The sequence below is a fragment of the Vigna radiata genome, chromosome 5 (genome assembly GCF_000741045.1).
Source record: "Vigna radiata var. radiata cultivar VC1973A chromosome 5, Vradiata_ver6, whole genome shotgun sequence".
Classification (NCBI taxonomy): domain Eukaryota; kingdom Viridiplantae; phylum Streptophyta; class Magnoliopsida; order Fabales; family Fabaceae; genus Vigna; species Vigna radiata.
This window is the reverse complement of record NC_028355.1, coordinates 21,153,557-21,163,217: the sequence shown is the minus strand read 5'-3', so window position 1 is coordinate 21,163,217 and position 9,661 is coordinate 21,153,557. Positions and strand designations below refer to the sequence as shown.

Here is a 9,661-nt window from a genome sequence, read left to right as displayed (position 1 = left end):
GAGTACATGATAATTAGAGTAACCTAGACACAATATAATCATGATAATTAGAGTAACCTAGACACAATATAATCATGATAATTAGAGTAACCTAGACACAATATAATCATGATAATTAGAGTAACCTAAACACAATATAATCATGATAATTAGAGTAACTCTAGACACAATATAATCATGATAAATAGGATAAATATCCTAACAATCATAAATGCTTTAAAAGAATAATAAATACACACTTTAGTTGGAACTGCATTGGTTCTAAATTTTCTTGCAACTTTTTTTTTTCTTTTTATATCTTATTTATCTCATGAAATAAATACAAAATATATTTAATATTTTTAAAGTATTAATTATATTTATTTTATTTAACTTTTCTTATAAAGATGACTCAAAATATAACATTTATTTTTCAAACTATTTTCATAACTAACTTGGTTGGTTGGTTAGAAGTTAGTTGACAGTTAAGGAAAAGAAAGGTGCAAGTTCGTGGAGACCACACTGCCTCAACTATGCACGACATATAGGTCGTGTTTTCATTCAATCTTAAATATTCTACTCCATTTTTTTATTGCTTATTAAATTTTCAGTACTGGCTATAAATTCCTATTATTAAGTAATTTATCAGAAAACAAAATTATGATATGAACAAATGTTTCAATAAAGAAATAATTAACTGAACCAACTTTATTGAATTTTTAAAATAATCCAACTTAATAAATAACTTTTAAAAGTATCTTCTTATTGTTTCTTTATAAAAAAAAATACACATATTCATAATATTTGATAGGAATAAACCAGGAAAATAAAGTTAATGTTTGACAGAAAAATACTTATTCATTTTTAACTATCTTTAAGGTTCTTTTACATAACTCAATGAATACAATGTTTTCTTAATTTCAATAAAATTCTATGGTATATAGTTTTCTTGTTAATTAATTACTTAAAGATGGTGTAAATGATAAAATAATAATTAATGTTGTTTTGATTCATTAAAACATTTATATAAAAAAGATACTTAAGAAACATAATTAATACGAAATACCTTATACAAAATTTATATAAAAAAAATCCATGCCTTATATTTAAGACTAAAGAAATAATTTAGTTCATAATAGTAATTACATTAAAACACTTTCTGGATTAAAATTATTATAATTTTTTTTACCCATTAAAATTAACAATGAATATGTTTTTACTTTTATTTTTAAATAACCATACACTTTTAGTAAATGTGACTGAAAGTAATCAGTTTAAGGTCATCACACATGGACAAATCATATGAAAAAAAAATCCACACATTCACATGCAATATACCCTAGAATGATTCATTTACAAGAATAGTATAAAGGGACTGAAAGTTCCAGAAATTTAATTCAAATTGAAATGGTTTAAATATGAACACCCAGATTAAGTCAACCTGTTAAAGCAACGCGTGTAGCGATTAAACATAATAATATTTTGACCATATCCATTGTATAAAACAAAGGAAAAACTTTTTTTAATAATATTTTTTTAACAATTTTTTGACAATGTATACATACTAACTTGTGATTCGTCAGTTTTAAATATTTTTTAAACATAAATTTAAATAGACCAATAAAATAATGATATGTTTTCCGTTATCGAAAAAATTCTCAAAAAAGTGTTATTGCGCTAAAACAAAATCTAGAATCAGTCACTGGAAATACATTTTTTTTTTTGTAAATTGTAATTCTTTAGCTAGTTTCTGAGAACCTTGATTCCAACAAAACCATATTAACAACATGTACATGGATCAGCCACAACCCTGTCAAGATTTAATTACAATGGAAAAACGTGAACAAGAGAAGGATTGAAATTTGAACCTGTCTCAAGAACGTCACCAACAAAAAACTACACATATTTACAGAAGGAAAAAAAAAAGTTATATCAGATAAACAGTCTTCACCAGCTTTTCTGGTGGCCATGTTTCCCTGAATTCTTGCCATTGGAATAAGCCTTGAAATCACCACTTCTTGGAGAAGCTAACTCTTCAGGACTCACCATCTTCGTGTCATTCAACCATCCCCAAACATAATCTCTCTTCTTCCAGTTTATCACCGATTTCCTTGACTTTGAACTCTCATAACAAAATTCACTCAACATGGGAACCACATACCACACAACACAAGTGCAGAGTGTTGCAACGGATCTTCCAAACACAATCAGAAAAGCCAAAATCAAAATAACAACCGCTGGCACATAGAAAGAAGGCCACTTCAACATGTTCCATGAAAAGCTAAAATCTTTCTTCTTATGAGATTCCAACTTTTTGTTCTGTTCCTTCCTTTCTTCCACGGTTGCTTCTTCAGCTGATTTCTTCAATTGCTCCGAGAAAGATGTCAAGTGTGTTGTTTTCAGTTCTTCACTCTTGTGTTTCTTGTTCTGATCCTTGTTTTTCAGTTTGACCACTATGGGAACGAAATCATCGTTGCTTGAATAGGCAAACCGGACCAAAGATATCTCCTGAGGACTCGTTTGAGAGTACACCTGTTGCCTTCTCTCGTCAAGATCAGCCAAAAGGGCTGAAAATTTGTCTAAGCCTCGATCGGAGTATGGGTTGTTATTTCTACTTTCTTTTTTTCTCTTGGACGACTTGGGGCTTGAACATGGTGCAACATCTTCTTGGTGCTGGAAACTGCCACAGACAAAATGGTTCAACATGTGCGGAAAGAACAACAAAGCTATTTTGTTGGGCGGAGTTTTCTGAGAATTTAAGATTGTTGGGAAAGAAAGAGAAAATTGAGAATTATATATAGATGGTGGTCAAGACTATGACTTGACTGGATCCAATCAAATAATAATGAAGCTCAACACGCATTAGGGTCAAATCAAACATTTTTTGAAATTTAATCAGGCAAGAGTTTCCAACGTGGCTATCTTAATCTTTGACTTATTAGAGAGAGAAAGAGAAGTTGCTGCCATAGCTTAGGCTATTCCTTCAAACAGTGTAATATTTTAAAATTGAGTAGATGATGACGATGGCTTACAGAACATATTCGTGGGTTACACAAATTGTTATTTCTTTTAATTTAAAAAAGAGATACTTGGGGAGGAGGGTGTTGATTAATTGAAGAAGTCTTTGTTACTCATTAATGATACCAAATTGGACAACCTTGCCTTCAATATTTTTTGCTTTAATTGTCAATTACATGTATATGAATTATTATTAAGAATATTTTAAATCAGCTTTTTAGTAATATAAAATTGAAACAAAATATTAACTTTATCATAAATTTAAAATAGTTTCTGCATAACTTATCACTTCTCCTATATCTTCATTTTAAATTTATATATAAAGTAATTTTAGTTTATAATATATATATATATATATATATATATATATATATATATATTTCTTTTAATTCTTTAAAACTGTTTATGGATTTACTTTTTCAAATATGTGTAGGCTGAATTTTTAGAAGGAAATTAAGTTGAATGAGATGGGATGTGAAAGGTTTAGCGGCAGCAAAGAAAAAAAAACAAGAATGCAAACGTTATTTCCAATGTTTGGTTCTGTTTGTTATAGGAAGTTTCCAAATTAATCAACATATGATTGCGACAAAATTTATAAATACAGAAAACTGCTATTTCTGTCTTTTTTAATTTTAATTGATACACAAAAGTATATTCAAAGATTTCGTAGATAAAAAATAGATCCTTTGTATTTTTATATTATAATTTCATAAAAAAACTTCAACAGACACTCAAGAGCCAAATTTTCATGTTTAAAAAATGAAACAAACTGCTGATTTCCTTTTATTATAAATTATGTACAGTTTGTGTTATTCACGCATATAGGATCACTATGCTTTGTTAAGTACAACGAATAGGGATTTTGTAATTTGTACGACAAAGAAATGAAAAGGGAGTTTTTAAACTTTATTTAAGATAACTTTGTTATGTTATGTTTCCTCTATTCTTTATTAAAATTTATTCCATTCTCGATCCTGTAGAAATTAAGTTAAGTGAAATTCGAGGTTCATTTTACTTATAAGAACAAATCTGCTTCTCATATTATGTATATGGATAAATTTTAAAAAAATTACGTAGTGAATAGACAGATTGTATAGTCCTCACATAATTTCATATAAAGAAATTGTGTACTTCTCATTTGACATGTTCAAGGTCAAAACTCCATATTTTCTTATTTTTTACATCCTTCAAGAAATGCGTGGCTCTGAAGCATCCTCCCTCATCACGCATATTGGTCAACCACATTAATTTAACATGTTCATGGAAACTATCCATGGCTCTGAAGGATGCCTCTGACCACATAATAGCATAATAAACTCTCCCAGCATTTCTACTATTGATGTCATTTAAAATGAAAGACATTTTAATTATTGAAACTATAAACAATTACTAGTCTCCTTTATAAATTGTAATTTATTTTAGTCCTTTGTGGTATAAATAGATATCAATTCCCAACTAAAAATTGTAAGCTTGATGGGATAATTAAGATGAGATGACTTCAAAAACAAACAAAATTCATTCAGAACTACAGGATTATAATTATAATAATATACAAAGTCAGCCAAATCTGGAACATTCTTTTATGCACAAGCGGTAGTGTGCCCCATGGTTTCACAGGTACTCAAACCAACAGCCAAAGCAACGTAACAGCAAATGGAGAAAGTAAAATTTACTCACCAAAGTGCCATTCTCTTTCAATTATTCACCTTTACCCATCATTCATTATCATCAATATTTTCATCATCCTTCATGTACTTCTCTTGCACTGCTGCAACTGTAGATTTTGAGTTAAGGGAAAGCTCAGAATTAAAAGAGTATGACCAGAAAATAGGTAAAAGAAGAATAGGCAACAGAACTGATGCATCCATGATTATCAGAACACTGGTTAAGACAACAGCATTAGCAATCTCAAGAGTAACTTATAGTATTGTTTAATTCGCTGCGAAGCTTTCTCACAGCATAAATGATATCACAAGTGATTGTCTAAAAAAAATCTACATTTGGCATCAATAATGCAAGATTAATGGAACTGAGAGCAATGTCATGATTTCTACATATAAAATACAAATGTCATAAATCCTCAAAGGAATAATGGCGAGACGTGGCCACTTATCTGCACTGAGTTACAGAGCTGATCATGATGTTCAAATCCTCTAAAAGGTTGGCCACGTAATGCTGCTCAGCAGCTGATTTAAAAAGTAGGGTAATTTTTACTCCAACCGGAACATTTTCCAGAGAGGTTTTACACGAATCTTCTATTTTTCGACCAGTCATTTCTTCCTACTTAATGCATTGAATCCATATTCCACAATAATTTAGTTAACATGTTCCCATAAGGAAAGACGACTATTGTGTTTATAATGTATATGATACCACTCACGATCACTGTTACTACAGGCTGCCAAGAATCCGTTAAAAACAGTATATGCATTGGAAAGCAATGAGTAAGGGTAGATCTGGCATGCAATAGTGAAAGTTATGGTACTTTGTAAAATAAATCATCTCAAGATGTCAGAATTCAGAATAGATGACGAAGAAAAGGATATCTATAATAATCCCAATCAACAGGACCAACTGCAAGCTTGCTAAATTCAACTGCACTTGCTTCTATACCGGTGAATATGTACCCATTGCATTTGTCTATCAGCTTCACCAAATTCCCCACACTCTCTTTGTCCTGAAAATACAAATTCCGACCTAGGATTCCAAACATTTGATGCTAACAGATGAAAATACTGGGCATACTTAGTTTACCTGAATATCTAAGGTTGTAAAACTCACAAGACTGAAGTTCTCAATAACTTCACATAGTTCCTTTGTCAGTTTTCTGCAAATATCATTAAGTTAAATATTACTCAGCATAACAATACATGTCAATCTTAAGGATGAATTCGAGAACAGAAAAAGGTCATAAACAAGAATGAGCTAACTATGATGTATACTCATAAAATAATTTCTATCTAACACATTTAAACCTTCCTTGACAACCATTTCCAACATTTTATTCACTTTGTAAGGCTAACATTATACGTAGTCGAAATAATGAAATATAGACCCCAAACTTCAACCGAGGAATTTGATTAATCCACCCACGTTGGCATATTTCAACATCACCGCAGATTGGATCCTAGTCTATTATAAACATAGCAAGTAAGGCAAATGAATGAATGATTCAATTGATGCATATTTCTTCTTGTTTTTAAATAAAATTGCAGCGCATTTGTCATTATAAGTTGCTACGACCAATGGATCATCCTAATGAGAAACTATATATTCAACGTTGGTGCATGATTATTATTTTAGACCAGTATCTCTCAATCAAAAGAGGGAGCTGCTGACAGAAGCACTAAAATTTAAAATCTGTCTTTATTCCTTTTCGTCTAATGGGAACATACATAAACAATTTAAAACCAATGTAGCTTTGCAACAGTTCAGTGTGGTCTTAACGGCCAGGGTAGACAAGATATAGCAAGATGCAGCAGGTCGCTTTGGATAAATTTTTCTCCATAAACATTTCTAGAAGAAGAAACTAAGAAGAAAAAAAAATGAGCTGCCATAAACTAAATTTTACACTGATAACCCAGACAGAACTGGTGTTAAATTCTACATCTTAAGAAAGAAAACAGTTAAAAATTATCAACAGAACTGCAAAATATCAAAATACTATTAGAAACAAAAACTGGTTAGCAGTCAAAGAATCACTATAGCACACCACACCTGTACTTAGCAGAGCGAGGATCTTGATCAAGATGGTGTTGTAAATACGACAAGTCTTGCACGTCTGTATAGAAATCAAGGTTAAAGGCTGCAACCATAAAATATAAAGTCAGCATGTAAATCTCTCACTGTAACCAGCATAAAGTAAAATACATCTAACGGCTGACATCTGAAAACGAGTAATGACTGCACCTAGCTTTCCGTAGCTCTCAATTAAATCAATTTTAGACAAGACATTTATGTGAGGGAGTTCTAGATGTAGCATCGTGGACAAGGATAAAAGCAATGCACTGATATATTTCCCAGGGTCACTGCAAAGATGGGCATCAATCAAATGCATTGCAGTTAACTGCATAGAATAAACACATAAATCAGTTCTTCAAACATCATACAGTTTGACACCAGCAAGACGTAAAGGACAGTACTATACCCTTAGGTTCAATTTCTTTACGAGCTTCATGAGGACATTCTTGGCATTTGAATGAAGGAAAAAGAGTTCCACTTGGCCAGGAAAATCAAAGAGTAGGTAGTGATCTGAAATGTAAATACTGTCAGGTTACTGAAGTGTGTTGTTAACTGATCGTTAGGGTCTATATAAGAAGAATGTTAGAATTTACAGTTTGATTATTTAGCCTGTACATCTACAAATTATGGCACAACAATGCCCTGACCTTTCAAAAGAGGTTCCAATTTTGCTTCCAACCAGTCGATATTTTTCTCAAGATAATCCATGCAGTACACAAGACCTGTTTGTACAAGATAAGAGAAACTTCTGAATACGTATACACAGTACATTAGAAAAGCTGGTGTGACACATTCAAAGTTCCTTTTACAAGAACCATTGCACTCAGAGTAATTTGTTTAACTTCTTGTCATAAAGTTACACAGCAGAATCTAAAAAACCATCAGCTCATGTCTATACTTTCAGTAGTCAAATACCCGCAGTACTATGGTCCCATGGCTTTAAAAAGGAAAATTTCTTAAAATAAAAAAATGTAAATAAATATAAATAAATAATTTAAACAAGAAAAGGAAGTGGCTTACCCCCATTTGGACCAAGTGAATGTTCCACCATTACATCACTTAATTTCACAAGATCCTCAATGTTCACAGCACATTCGTAGCTATATTCTTCATTAAAGGAAACTTAACGATTGAACTATGCATCTAAAAAGGGATGCACCAATTGAACTATAAGATTTCACTTTTCTGAACAAAAAGTGAAAAGGATACGGTAATGAATCATTAGCGGGATCCAAATTGATAACAGCAACCTTCCTACATTCCAAAGCAACGTAAGCCAAATATAATACCCCAGATAAATAAAAAAAAACTACCATCAACATTAATAATAAAAACAGAGAGTAAGGATTACCTTCCAATGAGACTTAGAAACTGAGACATGCCATTGCAATAAGTTGTTTTGCCAGAGCCAGGAGGCCCAACTACTACTTGCCCAAACACCATTTTCCTTCCTTGTGACCAAATGCTATCTCCCTACTTAATAATAATAGGTCGAATTAAAACTTGTAAAAGGGCAAAACAGAATCTTAATAACTAATTTAAGTTAAATCAGTTGTCAAACTAGAGGTTAGGAAGAAGATAAGAGATGGTAACTCAAGGATTCCAACCATAAGAGTTAGGAATATTTATGAAAAACTATATTTATGTACATGAGCATAAATTATAAACTAATAGTAATAATGCGACCAAAAATAACTCATAAAATATAATTGTTCACATCCCATACTAGTTTCATAACATAAAATAACTCATAATAGCAAATAAATTCATAATGGCTTAGTGAAAATTACGAACTTTGCATAACACTCCAAATCAAGTGGCAGCAAGACCAGAAAAAACAAATTTTAGATAAGAAAACTGAGAAGAAATATGTTTTGAATTGTCACATTTTACTAAAATAATAAAATAAGAAATATCTCTGAGAAGAAAAACTCTGAACAGCCAAAACAAAGATCGACGCACCCCAACAATTGGTGTCACTGTCGGCGAAGACCGGCGACGATGAAGGCAAAGCCGGTGGTGATGAAAGCAACGCCAGTGATGGTGATGCAAGAGTAAGAGATAGTGAAGCGAACCCTATCGACGGTGACGCAAGCGTCGGCAATAGCAACGCGAGTGCTGTGATGGCTGACAACTACGACGCCAGCGTTATAATGGGTGTACGCTGTGATGGCCAGGGACACAGTCGAGCAGAGCAGGATGCTGTTTGGTTCTGATCTGCGATTGAGAACCCTAGGAAAAAAAGTCTCTTTTAATTTTTTTTTTTTAAATTGGGTCATTATAAACCCTACCCGGAAAGCCCAACTACATGTGTTGGCATCCGAACTGGACAAAGCTCGAGCCCGCACTAATGCTTTCACGAGCAAAATACCGACCCTGCAATCAGCAACCTTCCCGTCTTGCACGATTCTCCCATACTCGCGATCTTGACAGCAAATCATTCAACCAAATAGCCATGCATTTCATCAAACAATATACACGCAACCCGAAAACCCTAAAAACAAATCAACACCACTCAGCATTACACCATACAAGCAGAAGCAGAAATCATACGCTCTGATTATCTCTATCCGAAAACCGCCACATACAACAGATGTAAAACCCCCCAAAAAAAAGACTTCATTTGAAAAACAATTTGGGGCATTCCGAGAATCGAACTCGGGACCTCTCGCACCCAAAGCGAGAATCATACCACTAGACCAAATGCCCTCCTTGCCAGATTGTCACAAATTAATTATATATAAAGCTAAAGTTGGTGACACTTCACTTACATACAGACTTTGAAGTTGCATGGTGTGGGACAAAAACATATTAAATGCAAGCTGTCATCATAATTGGAGTGTTACTGAAGATTGCAGACACACCAAACCCATCATTTTTAGGTACTTTGTGCTAAATTATACACCCTGACGTTGATCTCGCA

General features: G+C 32.5%; 2 protein-coding genes and 1 non-coding gene across 4 annotated transcripts; all 3 read right to left on the bottom strand.

Moving 5' to 3' along the window:
• Positions 1-1,707: 1,707 nt before the first annotated feature.
• On the bottom strand, positions 1,708-3,100 carry LOC106761616. The gene has a single exon (XM_014645182.2). The coding sequence runs from the start codon at positions 2,683-2,685 to the stop codon at positions 1,927-1,929; it is 759 nt and encodes a 252-aa protein (XP_014500668.1). The 5' UTR covers positions 2,686-3,100; the 3' UTR covers positions 1,708-1,926.
• Positions 3,101-4,490: 1,390 nt separating this feature from the next.
• On the bottom strand, positions 4,491-9,397 carry LOC106759857 (GPN-loop GTPase 2). 2 transcript variants are annotated; one of them, XM_014643219.2, is made up of 11 exons: positions 8,701-9,397; positions 8,090-8,214; positions 7,948-7,992; positions 7,759-7,838; positions 7,386-7,460; positions 7,145-7,248; positions 6,907-7,063; positions 6,715-6,802; positions 5,752-5,824; positions 5,544-5,674; positions 4,491-4,773 (listed from the first exon to the last, which is right to left on the bottom strand). In XM_014643219.2, the coding sequence occupies exons 2-11, from the start codon at positions 8,179-8,181 to the stop codon at positions 4,713-4,715; spliced, it is 906 nt and encodes a 301-aa protein (XP_014498705.1). In that variant the 5' UTR covers positions 8,182-8,214; positions 8,701-9,397; the 3' UTR covers positions 4,491-4,712. The 2 variants fall into 2 exon arrangements, with proteins under 2 accessions (XP_014498705.1, XP_014498704.1); XM_014643218.2 differs by having other exon boundaries at positions 8,090-8,211; positions 8,701-9,394.
• TRNAP-UGG lies at positions 9,376-9,447 on the bottom strand. Its single transcript has one exon. It is a non-coding gene; the product is annotated as a tRNA-Pro (tRNA).
• Between the last annotated feature and the right edge of the window lie 214 nt (positions 9,448-9,661).